Raw genomic sequence first — 16,354 nt, forward strand, 5'->3', positions numbered from 1 at the left:
CTTTGGTCCCAAACCAACACACTAATTGTCACGCTTTTGATCCGAGATTGTGAATCGAGGGTCATGGCAACCGCCATATACTCATAGAAAACTCTTTCCATAAGCATGCAAGGCATCTTATCATGCTATCCTAAAACAACAGCGGAATAATTAGTCAATAATTTAAATCTAAAAATATAACGACCTAAATTTCTTCTTTAATATCTCAATAAATTCAACAATGATTCATAGATCTTACATCAAATTTAATAAGACTTTCAACCTAAAATAAAAGTATAGGGATTCTGCTTCTGATCACTCTTCCATTCATATCTTGTATCATCTTAATTCCTCAACATCTGTAAAAACAGTAAAATAAGAGGTAATGAGCTAAACAGCCCAGTAAGCAATGATCACTTTTCAACAGATTTCATCAGACATTTAAGTAAATAATCATTTATAGAAAATAAGCATATAGAGTTCATCAATTCAAAATCAATTTCAATTATGCAACATAATTCATGCCAAATTCATTTTTTTTTTGAAAATTCAAGTTTCTTTCCAGATTTCAATTTCTTTCGTTCTTAAATTCTTTTCGTCAACTATAAGCTATGACCATATTTTTTCTGTGGCAGGATCATAACACCGCGTATCTTCTTGCGGTGAGCTGCGAATCATCTGGCAGCAAAGTCCTTCAGAACCGTTGGTCTCTCTAGCGGTTTGTCGCTGGTCTCTCTGGCGACATGAACCCTCAGGACAAATCAATTGCCAACTATATGCCCCCATTGGCGGGGTCCTTTACATAGTCAGGTTGTCAATTCATAATGTTTCTTATATCATAATTCTTCATAAATTATATTTCATATTCTAATTTCGATAATAAAATATATAATCATGTAGTATCGAAATCAATCAATATAATGCATAATGGAATCAATATGTTCAATCATGCTTCATCATAACATTTCAAATAAGATATTTTCATAACAAAATATCATTCATCCAATTCATGCATCGTTTCACAAATCATGTCAAAAAAATATATTATAATTTATCGATAAATCTAAAAAAAGTGAAATATTACTTACCTCGAACGCATTCCAATAAATCTACAAAATTCTATAAATTTTCTTTCAAAAATTCTATTCATAGATCATATTGCGATATCCCATGATCAAACATCAACAATCCTATACAGAATCAATTTCAATAATTAGAAAGAATACGAATACCATATTTCAACGATTTAGATTGGGTCCGATCATCTAATTTTATCTAATCAAAATCTAATTAGGACCTAAACGATCCAAAGTTTGACTATCAGATCAAATCAGATTCGAAGTGATAGAACCGAGGTTTCTTCATCGATTTCATAAAATCAAGTAGAGAGAAAATTAGAGGAGAGAGAATTCATGAGGTATGATTCGAATTGATCAGGTGACACAATCCAACATTACGATTGGTCCAATATCTCGATTGGTGAAATCAACATGATCAAATCAAGTCATGGCTAGATCGAAATCATGGATGATCAAATCTAAAGATTCATGGTCTGATCAAGGTGGGTGCCAGTACGCTGTCTGACAATTATGGATCAGGATTCTTCATTACAATCAGATCAGGACTATTAAAAAAAAAATTTTATTCACTAACCTTTTTAGAGAGAAAATCAATCAAGAGAGAGAATATTTTAGAGAGAGAAAATTTTAGAGAGAGAAAATTTTAGAGAGAGAAAATTCATCTTGGATTCTTCAGACAATATGATTCAACAAATCTGATCGATCAGATCAAATCATACTGAAATTATCATGTGGATAATTCAATAAAATCACGAGAAATAAAATCTAAAAATACCTGATCTGATCAAAGTGGATGTCGGTGTACCGTCCGATGATCACAGATCAAAAATTCATCACGAGGATCATTTAAAATCATCATCATTCTTTTCAAAATTTTAAAAATCTTAGGAGAGAGAAATAACCTAAAGAGAGGATTCTAGAGAGAGAAAGTCTAATTTTAGAGAGAGAAAATACTAGTTCAGGCTGAAGGAAGAGAGGGAAGGGAGAGAAACTCTCTTTCTCATATTTTATTATTTATATCATTATTTATTAATTAATTTATTTTATTTTTTCTTTCTTCTTTTCTTTCTTTCTTCTTTTTTTTTCTTTTTCTTCACGAAAAAGAGAGGAAAGAAAATCCTATTTATTATTATTATATTATTATTATATTATTTTTTTTCTTCTTTTTTTTTTTTCTTTTTTCTTTTTTTTCTTTTCTTTTTTTTTTCTTTTTCTTTTCTTTTTCTTCTTCTTCTTCTTTTTCTTTTCTTTTCTTTTCTTTTCTCTCGGGCTCCTTCCTGGCCGAAACAGGGGACCGGTAGGTCCCCTCCCTTGACCGGCCGTTCAGGCCACGACCGACACGGCGAAGGCCGGCGGCAGAGGGCGGCAACTCTCTCGAGTTCAGAGAGGCAAGGCTGGCGGTCGGTAGTGATCGTCGGCGCCGAAAAACCAAAGGGAAGAAGAGACCAAACAGGGGTCCCTTCTCCGACAAAAATCGATGACACCCGTCGTCGGTAGTCGTGCACAGAGGCACGGGAAGAAGGAGAAAGAAGAGAGGAAGAGGAGGAAAGCTTACCTCAGCCTCCGATGATCCCACCGGCGAGAAATCGCGGTGAGCACGATCAAGGGCCGCAGCTTCAATCGGAGGAATTAGGGAGAAAAAGAGAGGAAAAAAATCGGTGTGGGGTCTCTTAGGAAGGGGGAGGTCTCTTTATAGACAGCATTAGGACTCCTGATCGTCCTAGGACTCTTGATCATGGTGGTTTAATCGGAGAAGAAGACTCCCGGTAGGAGTCTTCTTCTCGGTTCCCCTGTTCTTGTTTTTTTTTTTTGTTTTTTTGTTTAGGCTTTGCTGGGCTGGGATTCGTTACTCGGGCCAGGCCTCACATTCTTCCCCTCTAAAAGAAATTTCGTCCTTGAAATTTTTTTTTGCTTGAGTTTTCATAGTTTCGTACTTGAATCTCATCCATAAATATTTTAATATTCTAATTCTTGATATGAATTCATTCATAAATCATTTCATAAGGAAAAAATCGGTACATCAAATATCGATCTGAAATGGAACCATTCATTTTCTTATTTATCAAGATCAACATCTCAAAAATTTTTAATATTTCAAGATTTTGAAATTATGATATCATTTCTTATAAAAATCATGTTCAATATCTCACGACTCGAATTAAAATTAAATCCATCTCTTGTAGGTAGAAGAAAATCAATGTCTCTATTCTTGCATAAGAACTTCATTCATCATCATCATTCATTTTTTTTAAAAATATTATCTATTCTTAATTTTAACCCATCATAAGATAGGAAAAACATACTTATGTGAATCATATGATGACATCCCAATCAATCAAAATTCAAAAATATTTTTTCTTATTCGTACTTTCAAAAGTTGAAGATTTATCATTTCAATCTCAATCTCGAACTTTTGATATTTTAATTTTCGAGGCAACTTCATCATTAAGTCATTTCATAAAAATCAATATCACCAATGTTGATTAGAATTAATATCACTATTTCTAATCATTGAAATTTTCTTACTCAAACCCTCAAACTCTTAAATATTCTAATTCTTGAAGCAAATTTTATCATTAAGTCATTCCATAATAAAAATCAATAACTCAAAAATTGATCTAAATCAAAACTATAATTTTCTTATAATCAAAATCAATATCTCTATTCTAAGTAAGTATATCAATTTTCTTTATCTAAATATTAATTATTCTTAATTAATCGATTCATTATCAAATTAAATTATAAATAGCTCCAATCCATCTTTTGTAGAATAATCATCAATATCAATAGATAACCTCAATCTTTTCTATTCAGTCAGAGAAATAATAATGATCAAAAGAGTCCAAACTTCAAATTTTATTATACCCTGAAGATAAATATTTGAGTATAATAATCTAAAATCGAAATCATTATTCAATAAACCATCTCAAATTCTTCCTAATAAATAGAGAATTATAAAATTTAATTCTAGGATAGAAAAAATTTATCTCTAAATATTCTAAATCAAAAATCAAGGGTCCACTCATCCTAGAATTAGGATGCTAATTATTTTTATAGCATAGTAGGTGGAAGCACTACTTTTAAAAATCACATTAGGATATCTAAAATGATTCAAAATTTTAAAATATTATTCTTTCTAATATCAATAAATTTTTTATATCAAACCATATCATCTATCATAATTCTTTGACTCAAAGAATTAACATTCCTGACTTACTCAAAGTAATCCAGATTACCATGCTTCCGCTGCGCACTCTGATCTAACAATCAAAATTTCTTAGATTCACCAAAAAAAAGTTTGTTCAAATTATTTTTTTATCTTATCAATAGAAAAGATCTAAAATTTTAAATTTCAATTGAAGTCAAAGATTAACTTTCGATTCTCATTCATACTTTTACTGGTATACAATAATCTTGATTAACCCTTGAGTCCAATATCATATTTAAAATCATATAGATTTACTATAATCAATATGAATCAAATCTTAATTCTCATATCAATTCAATTCGATAATTTTTAAACCAAAAATCCTTATAAGTTAAATCAATAAAAAGATCCTTCGATGCTCCACCAAATTTAGACATAATCAGAATATATAAGAATTTTAAATTATTATTTTTTTTCTAAAATTTCTATCATCAGGATCTTCAATATCTATCAAATATCCTTTCATAACAATCATACAAGCTTCAAAAAAATTAAATCTCCATTTAATAGTAGATTCAATTAGGGACCTCGTTAACAAAAGTAAAAGAACTCCATATCAATTTCTAAATTCAAAATTTCTAAATTGTAAATTCATATGGATCCTTTAGTCTGAAATAAATATAAATCAGATCTTTTATCTTAATCTGAAGATATCAATTTTTTTTATTAACAACCTCAACAATAATATCAGAAAATCTTTTGATCAACTTAGATACGAAATCTTTAAATTGAAATTTCATACACATCATGTAGTCTCCAAGAGACATAATAAGATCTATTATCTAGATCTAAGGATGATGATTAAAACTTTCAATACGATGAATATCCTACAATCTCAAAATCAATTTCATCAATAAGAAATAGGCTTCTTTGTAATATCTCCAAATATGCATTCATCCTAATATGCCACTTTATATAAAATCCACATACCAAATTCAATTTCGATAAACATTCCAATCAAGCATCATAAAAGATTTTTCTTAGTCCATCCTGGAATAATATTTTATCATCAAATCTTTATTTTGCCAATAATAATCAACTTCTCAACTAGAAGTAATATCATAGTATTATTCTCACATCGAATTTGAACTTACGATTCACTTGAATAACCAATGATCAAATTAATAACCATAATACACAATAAAATTTTATGTCAATCTTTTTGTGATTACTTTCGATCAAGATCTAACTAATCATATCATGATCTATAGATTATCCATCATATTTCAAATTCTATATGTCATAATCTCTTGTGATCCTTTCATACATAATCTCAATATTTAATCAAAATTTATAAATATTTCTCTCACTACAATCATCAAAGATCTACACTATAATATCCCTAGTGTCTATCCACTTACACTCATTCTATATCTGATTCTATATTTCATAATTCATCCACTTATGCTCTGATACCATTTTAATTATCACGCCTCCGACCCGAGATTGTGAATCGAGGGTCATGGCAACCGCCGCATACTCATAGAAAACTCTTTTCATAAGCATGCAAGGCATCTTATCATGCTATCCTAAAACAACAGCGGAATAATTAGTCAATAATTTAAATCTAAAAACATAACGACCTAAATTTCTTCTTTAATATCTCAATAAATTCAACAATGATTCATAGGTCTTACATCAAATTCAATAAGACTTTCAACTTAAAATAAAAGTATAGGGATTCTGCTTCTGATCACTCTTCCATTCATATCTTGTATCATCTTAATTCCTCAATATCTGTAAAAACAGTAAAATAGGAGGTAATGAGCTAGACAGCCCAGTAAGCAATGATCACTTTTCAACAGATTTCATCAGGCATTTAAGTAAATAATTATTTATAGAAAATAAGCATATAGAGTTCATCAATTCAAAATCAATTTCAATTATGCAACATAATTCATGCCAAATTCATTTTTTTTTCGAAAATTTAAGTTTCTTTCAAGATTTTAATTTCTTTCATTCTTAAATTCTTTTCATCAACCATGAGCTATGATCATATTTTTCCTGTGGCAGGGTCATAACACCGCGTATCTTCTTGCGGTGAGCTGCGAATCATCTGGCAGCAAAGACCTTCAGAACCGCTGGTCTCTCTGGCGGTTTGTCGCTGGTCTCTCTGGTGACATGAACCCTCAGGACAAATCAATTACCAACATATATGTCCCCATTGACAGGGTCCTTTACATAGTCAGGTTGTCAATTCATAATGTTTCTTATATCATAATTCTTCATAAATCATATTTCATATTCTAATTTCGATAATAATACATATAATCATATAGTATCGAAATCAATCAATATAGTGCATCATGGAATCAATATGTTCAATCATGCTTCATCATAACATTTCAAATAAGATATTTTCATAACAAAATATCATTCATCCAATTCATGCATCGTTTCACAAATTATATCAGAAAAATATATTATAATTTATCGATAAATCTAGAAAAAGTGAAATATTACTTACCTCGAACACATTCCAATAAATCCACATAATTTTATAAATTTTCTTCCAAAAATTCTGTTTGTAGATCATATTGTGATATCCCATGATCAAACATCCACAATCCTATACAGAATCAATTTCAATAATTAGAAAGAATACGAATACCATATTTCAACGATTTAGATTGGGTCCGATCATCTAATTTTATCTAATCAAAATCTAATTAGGACCTAAACGATCCAAAGTTTGACTATCAGATCAAATCAGATTCGAAGTGATAGGACCGAGATTTCTTTATCGATTTCATAAAATCAAGTAGAGAGAAAAAATCAGAGGAGAGAAAATTCATGAGGTACGATTCGAATTGATCAGGTGACACAATCCAACATTACGATTGGTTTAATATCTCGATTGGTGAAATCAACATGATCAAATCAAGTCATGGCTAGATCAAAATCATGGATGATCAAATCTAAAGATTCATGGTCTGATCAAGGTGGGTGCCAGTACGCTGTCTGACAATCATGGATCAAGATTCTTCATTAGAATCAGATCAGAACTATTAAAAGAAATTTCTTCATTCACTAACCTTTTTAGAGAGAGAATCAATCAAGAGAGAGAATATTTTAGAGATAAAAAATTTTAGAGAGAGAAAATTTTAGAGAGAAAACTCATATTGGATTCTTCAGACAATATGATTCAACAAATCCGATCGATTAGATCAAATCATGCTGAAATTATCATGTGGATAATTCAATAAAATCATGAGAAATAAAATCTAAAAATACCTGATCTGATCAAAGTAGATGTCGGTGTACCATCCGACGATCACAGATCAAAAATTCATCACGAGGATCATTTAAATTCATCATCATTCTTCTCAAAATTCTAGAAATCTTAGAAGAGAGAAATAACCTAAAGAGAAGATTCTAGAGAGAGAAAGTAGAGAGAGAAAGTCTAATTTTAGAGAGAGAAAATACTAGTTCAGGCTGAAGGGAGAGAGGGAAGGGAGAGAAACTCTCTTTCTCATATTTTATTATTTATATCATTATTTATTAATTAATTTATTTTATTTTTTCTTTCTTCTTTTCTTTCTTTCTTTTTTTTTTTCTTTTTCTTCACGGAAAAGAGAGGAAAGAAAATCCTATTTATTATTATTATATTATTATTATATTATTTTTTTTCTTTTTTTTTCCTTTTTATTTTCTTTTATTTTCTTTTCTTTTTCTTTCTTTTTCTTTTCTTTTTCTTCTTCTTCTTCTTTTTCTTTTCTTCTCTTTTCTTTTCTCTCGGGCTCCTTCCTGGCCGAAACAGGGGACCGGTAGGTCCCCTCCCTTGACCGGCCGTTCAGGCCACGGCCGACATGGTGAAGCCCGACGGCAGAGGGGGGCAACTCTCTCGAGTTCGGAGAGGCAAGGCCGGCGGTTGGTAGTGATCGCCGGTGCCGGAAAACCAAAGGGAAGAAGAGACCAAATAGGGGTCCATTCTCCGACAAAAATCGACGACACCCGTCGCCGGCAGTCGTGCACAGAGGTACGGAAAGAAGGAGAAAGAAGAGAGGAAGAGGAGGAAAGCTTACCTCGGCCTCTGGTGATCCTGTCGGCGAGAAATCGCGGTGAGCACGATCAAGGGCCGCGGCTTCAATCGGAGGAATTAGGGAGGAAAAGAGGGGAAAAAAACTGGTAGGGGGTCTCTTAGGAAGGGGGAGGTCTCTTTATAGAGAGCTCTAAGACTCCTGATCATCCTAGGACTCCTGATCATGGTGGTTTAATCGGAGAAGAAGACTCTCGGTAGGAGTCTTTTTCTCGATTCCCCTGTTTTTGTTTTTGTTTTTTTTTTTTTTTTGTTTGGGCTTGGGTGGGCTGGGATTTGTTGCTCGGGCCGGGCCTCACACTAACATGTAGGCATTGGTACGGAGTCCAATACTAGGATAACATATCTTTTTTTATCTCAAAATAATTATAACAAGCAATCTTTAAGTTTTTTTTTGTAATCATGGAAATTAGATAATAAAATGATTGCACTTTCCATTCGATGCTAGTAGAATCCACAGGGTATGTCACTGATAATAATTAAAATGGCTTCATCTTCCATAGGTTCTTGTCGTTCAATAATTTCTCCCAGTACCTCCTTCCAAACGCTATAACCTTTTTTTTTTTTCCTCTCTCGAGGAAAAGGGAAGCAAAGAGCCATCCTGATTTATTAAAGGTAAAAGTTTGAGTGTGATATTTATGGAGGAGAGAAGCAGGGAACAATGAAAACCAAAAGGAATATAGAGAAGTTACATGGCAGCACAGAAAATAAAAAAAAAAATAAATCTTAGTGAGAAAAAAAGCTTGTTTTAGACAGTAATCAAGATTGACGCCGACTAGAGAGGAGAAATGGTTCCCCAGAGAGAGAGAGATGGTGATATTTGGATCTTCTGGAGTAAATATATTTTCAGACTTTAAAAAAATGCAAAAATTTACACAGAACTGCAGGTGGCATACAGTTCTTAAAAAAAATATGAGAGTAGTTTCATTCTCACCGTATATTTTTCAGTACATAGAAACTACCAGCTGGTCAATGGCATGCTATTTTGATGCCGCAAATTTTATTTTATCCATTTAGTCTAAAATTGATGCAGGTTAGAAGGTCAACGAGAAGCTTTAAGTTGAAGAGAAAGATTATTCCAAATGCACTAGTAAAAAGGTATTTGACAAGAAGATGGTTAATAGTTTTCGGGCTTCCCTCACAGAGGACACAGCCATTACTCATTTTTATGGGATTATAGGCTAAATTTAAAACTAAAGCCAGAATTCCAATGATAGAAGATTCATTTTTACGTTGAGAAGTGGATAACTGAGAAGAAGCCTTATTTAATTCTTGTTCAACGCCTTCCTAGCCTTTGTGGCTATCACAATTAATTCATTAAAACCAAATTGTCAATTAATAAGATCAATGAAAGAATCTTTTTGTATTAACTTTGAATCATATAAATTAACGGACAAAAAAGGTGTAATTAAATGATTAACTTAACTTTAAATGAATATGAAACCATCAAAATTACAGAAAAAATCAAAAAAATGAAAAAATGGCCACAAAATTTGTATAAAACATCAAAAATAAACCAAGAAGATAGAAAAGATTGATTAGAATAAAAATTATTAAAAAGAGAAAAAAATTAATAATAAGCCATTAAAGAAAGAATGTCGTAGTGCGCCACTACCAAATTTAGGGAGTATTACATGCATGCCTATTTCGATACTGATGAAAATTTAAAAAATCAAAATATAATGTAATATATATGAAAACATCTAAATAGATTAAGAAGATAAAAATCAGATGTATTAAAATAAAAATGTGAAAAAAAAAGTGAGAAAGCTAGGCTAGCCAATAATGTAAATCGAATCATTATCAATATGGTGATAAAAATCAAGAAACAAGACCCGAAATATGGTGATGAAATTTATATTAAAAATCAAAAATAAAACAGAATATAGTACAGATTGATTAAAAATAAAATTTTTGAGAAATCTTACTTCCACTTCAACCAACGAAGAGGAGAAAGGATTTAGATTTCAGACAGAGAAATTAAGGCAAAAGAGTTACCGTGTTAATTAGCTGTAGTACAGATTAATATTTTTGGACTATGGATCACCGTCCAAGAGAGCGCCAGATTTGGACGTTTTTATCGAGACAGATGGGGACCAGTAATTGGTGTTAATCTGCAGTACAGATTAATATTTTTGGACTATGGATCACCGTCCAAGAGGGCGAGAGATCTGGACGTTTTTATCGAGACAGATGGGAACCAGTAATTGGACGGTCGTTTTTTTGATGGGATACGGACCAAGGGAATAACGCCGGAAGCGCAATAAGTCAAAAGAATCACGGATTGGGTGTCGGCAACCGTTGATCGTGATGGTTCACTGTAGACGGGATTGATGCGTTTGAAAGTGGCAACGTTTGTTTGTAGCGGGCCTGATCGGGATTAGATACATCGCCAAGCGGATCGTTGCTTTGGTCCTAGCAAGTGCTTACCATGACACGGGTACCTCGGTGATTTGAGACCATGGATATCTTAATAATTTTTTAAAAAAAAATTACAACAACCTATTATGCTGGTATAACTTTTTCTATAAATTTGATTTGATTTTTTTTTTTCGAGAACTATTATGGTTCTAATAATGTGGAAAATATCAATAGTCCCATATCGATTGTGAGTCAAGAGGGACTCGCGCTTATAAGAAAAAAAAAATCTTTCCTACGTGATGTGCCTTTTAAAGATTAAAACTGTGCAGCCCATGGGCCAAAGTGGACAATACCTCACATGACGGGTTGAGCTCTTGTCCGCACCAATAGTGCATCAAATAGGTGTCGAGGTCCGTCTCATCAGAGTTCTTCTTGATTGGAGGATTCTGTAGTGGTTCTAATAATGTGGAGGGTACTAATAGTCCCATATCGGTTGTGAGTCAAGAAAGACTCGTGCTTATAAGGAGGAAAAAATCTTTTCCATGGGAGGCACCTTTTAAAGAGCAAAATCGTGAGGCCCATAGACCAGAGCGGACAATACCACACGTGACGGGCTGATGTATCAAGCCATGTATCAAGCTCATGAGCCACGTGTCAAGCCATGTATCAAGCCACCTTGGACTTGGGAGTGGGGGGTAACTGTTGGGACAATCAGACTTGCTCCCCTCTGATTCACGGTTGACCTCCCGACTATGTGTCGACATCTGATAGTAGACTGTCAAAGTCCGATCGCCGAATGAGTTCTGGTCCAACTACAATATCTATAAAACTCAATCTGACTTTCAATCGGCGCTGTGGACACGGGCATCCGACTATCAGTCGGTACACCAACAGTCAGTTGGTAATTTTCAATCGACTTCCTGGTGGATCCAAGTTAACCATAATAACTCAATCGACTACATAACCGATGGTCAGTCAGTATATTAAAGTTACCAACCGATGGTCAATCGATATATCAAAAGTATCGATATACAGTCGGTATGCCAAGATCACCGACACACAATCGGTATATCATATTCTACAGTTATAGCACCACAATTGTGGAAAAAACTACGATGCATCATGACTGTTAGTGTGCATAAACTGTCCATTAACTCCATGATAACAGCTCGATAATAGGAATTAACTGCCCTATCGTGCCACAATAAGTGAGACCCCACGTGTTCGATTATTACACCTAAATTGCCCATATAAAGGGGGAGGTAAGAGGATAGCAAGGGTAAAACATACGAGGTAAATACTCTACCAAGATCTATTTTTTATTATCCTGTTCATCGTTCTCTGCTGACTTAGGCATTGAAGGATCTCCGTTGGACATAATTTCGGTCAGTGTGGATTTATTTTGCAAGCCGCTTATCATCAGACTCAAGCGTATTCAGAGATTGGCCGCAACAAGAACTTCAAATGTTTATGCTGGAATATTGAATCTCGAGAGAACGAGAAGGTTAGATCAAGATTGGTTGCATGTTTCTTATGCAAATCACTATCAAAATCCTTTTCTTTGGTGAATTTGGGTCAGCTAAAATTTAGGAGGCTATGCCCTGATTTAGTATTACTTTTGGATGACTTTACAGGTAAAAATTGAGTCATAATACAAGTCTTAGATCTAGCTATAGGAGTTAGGGTGACACCATCTATGGATCAACTCTATGTTGGTATCTAGGCTATGGAGATCAGCTGCAATTCTAATAATTGATGCCTGATACATGCTTGGCTCAAGTATCCGGCTTGATGAATTGAGTCAGTTAATGCTAATTAAATTGAGCATGAGATTTACATCTATGCCTGAGATTGCACCATGCCAAAGCTCAAGTCAGCGTAGGGCATCATTTTCTCCATCTAGTCTTCATTAGCCTCTTATCAACATCATTCTTCGAGATTACCACAACAATAGATTCTGGAATGTATGCTTATATGCTTGACCACAAAAATTTAGGACTCGTTTGATTTGCAGAATAATTTTTCTTCTCAGAAAATAATGATCCAGGAAGTTACTTTCAGAAAAGTTACTTCCCAAGAAGTTACTTTTAAGAAAGCTACTTTCTGCAAATAAGATTTTGATATATTTGGTTGATCGTGAAAAAATAACTTATTGTAGAGTAGCTTATATTTGGTTAAGCATCTATTTTTTTGAAAAAACTATGTAAAATACCTATTATACCCCTAATAGATATAAAATCATATATTTTTGCTCTTAAACTTTATATAAATATTAATATTATATTTATATTAATATAAATATAACATTAATATATTATAATATAATATAAGATCATAATAATTTATTATATTAATATAATACTAATATATTAATTTTATATTAATATAATATTAATATATTCATTTTATATTAATATAATATTAATATTTAATATAATAAATTTATTAATATAGATATAATTATAATATTAAATATAATATTATATTAATATAAATATTATATTAATATTAATAAAGATATTATATTAGTATAAATATTAAAATATAATAAATATTATAATATTGATATTGATATTGATACAAATATTAGGATAATACTAATATAATATTATATCACTATTCAATATTTCATCCTAACCATTCATTGATATTTTGAAAAAATTTAGCTGTTGATCTCAAAAAGATATATTGAAAAAGAAAAAATACCACCACTGTCCATACTATGGGAAGTAATAAAACCCACCTCTCTCATGTATTTTCACTTCTCATGAAATATGAAAAATAATTTTTCATGAGAAGAACTTTTTCCACTCTCACTTTTCTTCAAACTCCAACAAAAAAAAAAAAAAAAAAAGCTCTCCCTTCATTTTCCAAGAAATGCCTCTTTCCCCCTTCACTCCCCGTCTAACCAAACGAGTCCTCATAGAAGGTTAGGAAAAAGTGCAATTCATGACCTTCTTCTTTTTTTTTTCCTTTTCATTTTTTCCTTCACAGATATTTTCAAAAAATTGTTAATTTTTTTAAAATTAATAATGGTATGGTACGAGCCTACTTAATATCAAGTGGAATACATGCATCAAACAATCGTGACAAAGGCCATTAACTTCAAAAAAACAAATCGTGGTCATTCAAAGACAAAGACCATCAAATTCAGTGGTCCTTCAAGCAACTTTTGAGCAAACAAGAAGAAGTTGTGGTCATTTCTTCATCTTATAACCAACGCAATGAAATCTTAATAACTTGAAAGGCTAATAATTTTTTTCAATAAAAAAGAAGCTCATAAAGGTTTAAATTAATCAATCCTTGTCTACTCTTATAAGGTTGATATATTAATACAAAGACCAATGGAGCATGCTACATGTAATCATAACTCTATCTACTTTGCTAGATTCACTAACATCATCACTTCTACGGCCCCTTTTTCCACATGAGAATCGCAGCAACTATGATTCAGGCTCTTCCAGGACTCCCAGGATCATGGCGATTGTTTGCGCCTGATCCTGGATAATCATTACCTTCAATGTCCATCCTGGCCATTTCTTCTTCCATCATTCTCACTACTCTGGCCATTACCTGTACCAAGAAAACAGAGGCATAACCATGCTGCTCATTCAAACCACATCATCAATTCCAGTAATGGATTTAATTTTCTCCAGATTTCTTTTTCCTTGAATCTGTTAAATGATTCTCTTGACTAATGATCACATTTGATATAGTCACAAACTTCTTTGACCTTCACATTAAAATTATAAAAAAAAAAAAAAACTTCTTTGACCTTCATATTATATATAGTTATTTGAGCATTTGTTTTATATATCAAAATATTCTTTCAGACGAGCACCATAGAACCTACACCATATTTGTTTTAAAAAGAAAACTTGTGCCAGTCTTTGTCCCCAAGATAACATATGGATTGTGGGCATATGCCCCGGGCTAATAATCCGTTCTTCCATCTCTCTCTCTCTCTCTCTCTCTCTCTCTCTCATAAGTAAGGCTGACACATTGAGGAAATCTTAATATCTTGAAAATTTTCAATGAGGTAGGTGTGGGTGTGGGTGTGGGTGGGTGGGTGGTTGTGTGCGTGTGTCACATAGAGAGAGAGAACCTGATCTGTAACCTCTGGAAGGTGTGGTTCTTGGTTCCTCACAGCAAGGTTCCCTGTAAAACAAACCCAATAAAAAGTACCATTACTTCTATGCAGAGAAAGAAGAACACAAGCTTCAATTCACCATATGACATAAAAAATCCCTCTTCTTCTTCTTCTTCTTCTTCTTTATGGAAAAACCAATGAAGCACTTAAGACATTACCATATAGAGATGAAGCACCCAGAGGGAGAAGAAGGCATGACAAGAAGAACAGCAGAGCCAAGACCTGAAGCAAAGGCTTCTTCTGCTCCATCATCTGTAAGGAACCACAAAAAAGGTTTCGAACTAAAGCCTGCCTTCCTGTTTTGCCAATCTAATGGGCGATGTGGTGGGGTTTATATAGGCCTAAAGGGCAAGTCATTCACACATCCCGAAGTCAACTTCCCTCTTATTTTATTTGGAGGAGTTTGCTCTGATCTTCCCAGCTTTTCCCAATGCCATGTATCCTCCCTCACTGCCTCAAGAGTGATAACATTTGACTGCCCACAGAGCTTTCACTCACATTGATGCTGCAAGACCTGACGTATGATTGCTAATGGTCGATATCCAGTCTTAGCACATATATGATGATCCCCTCCTCCCACAAGCACAGAACAGGAACCCAGATGCCTGATTGTTTCTGATTCAACAAGTGGATTTGGTGTGCATGGTGAATTTTAAGCGTATTTCAATGCAAAAACTGATAAGAGTATCTGGTGCATTTATTTGCGTATAGTATGATTCTTGTTTTGGATTTCACTCGTGGGATAAGGATTAGCAAGTTAAAAAGAATCCACATATTTAATAAATATTCAGACAAGGACTCCACAGGCAAGGAGACAAAAGAAGACAATCACAGAAAATAGATGGGAAGAGAGGATTTGAAAGGGTATACGTGGTTTGGCTTATTGCTCGCTCATGAGCTAAGATGATTCAATGAAACTCTGCTAAACACTATTGATCAGTTCTATCTATCTACATCTATGTCTACACTTACATACATCCACACAGACACACATACATGCATATAAAAGATAAAAGCAAAGACAGAAGAAGTATAGAGGAAGTTCAGATTATCATTTTTTTAGTACTTGATTGCATGAACTTAAACTACAACCAATAAGGTAGATCTTCCTAACCAACCTATTGTTGCAAGGCTCCATAAGAAAAAAGATGAGGTCGGTGTTGAACCGAGCTAGAGAGCCGTTGAGAGTCGATGGACGTAGATCATGAATGGACCTACAAAAAAAGTCCTAGAGCTAGTAGGGTATTCTCCAATTTAAGACCCTCTAATACTTAAGTTAGCTAGGACCTTGAGAACAGATAGTAGAAAATAGAGAAATAGAGAACAAAAAGTATAAATTGAAATGGAAAGAACTCAAATTTTCTTCAATGGAGGAACTAGAAAGAGTTTAGCAGAGTCTAAGCTCTCTAAGTTACCTTTTGGAGAGTACATTGCCCTCCTTTATATATAGGAGGTTACTTAGCTGTTAAGTCATAGAGAAAGTTTGTTAGATGGTTAATAACTGCTTGATTTGGAGGATCTGTTTGTTAGGCCGTTAG

The 16,354-nt window shown here is 33.2% G+C and overlaps 1 protein-coding gene across 1 annotated transcript; it reads right to left on the reverse strand.

The window, feature by feature from the left end:
- Positions 1-13,952: 13,952 nt before the first annotated feature.
- On the reverse strand, positions 13,953-15,182 carry LOC105052366 (uncharacterized). Its single transcript, XM_010933152.4, has 3 exons — positions 14,975-15,182; positions 14,772-14,824; positions 13,953-14,239 (listed from the first exon to the last, which is right to left on the reverse strand). The coding sequence occupies exons 1-3, from the start codon at positions 15,066-15,068 to the stop codon at positions 14,117-14,119; spliced, it is 270 nt and encodes an 89-aa protein (XP_010931454.1). The 5' UTR covers positions 15,069-15,182; the 3' UTR covers positions 13,953-14,116.
- Positions 15,183-16,354: the final 1,172 nt, after the last annotated feature.

The sequence above is a fragment of the Elaeis guineensis genome, chromosome 10 (assembly GCF_000442705.2).
Source record: "Elaeis guineensis isolate ETL-2024a chromosome 10, EG11, whole genome shotgun sequence".
In the NCBI taxonomy this organism is placed as follows: Eukaryota; Viridiplantae; Streptophyta; class Magnoliopsida; order Arecales; family Arecaceae; genus Elaeis; species Elaeis guineensis.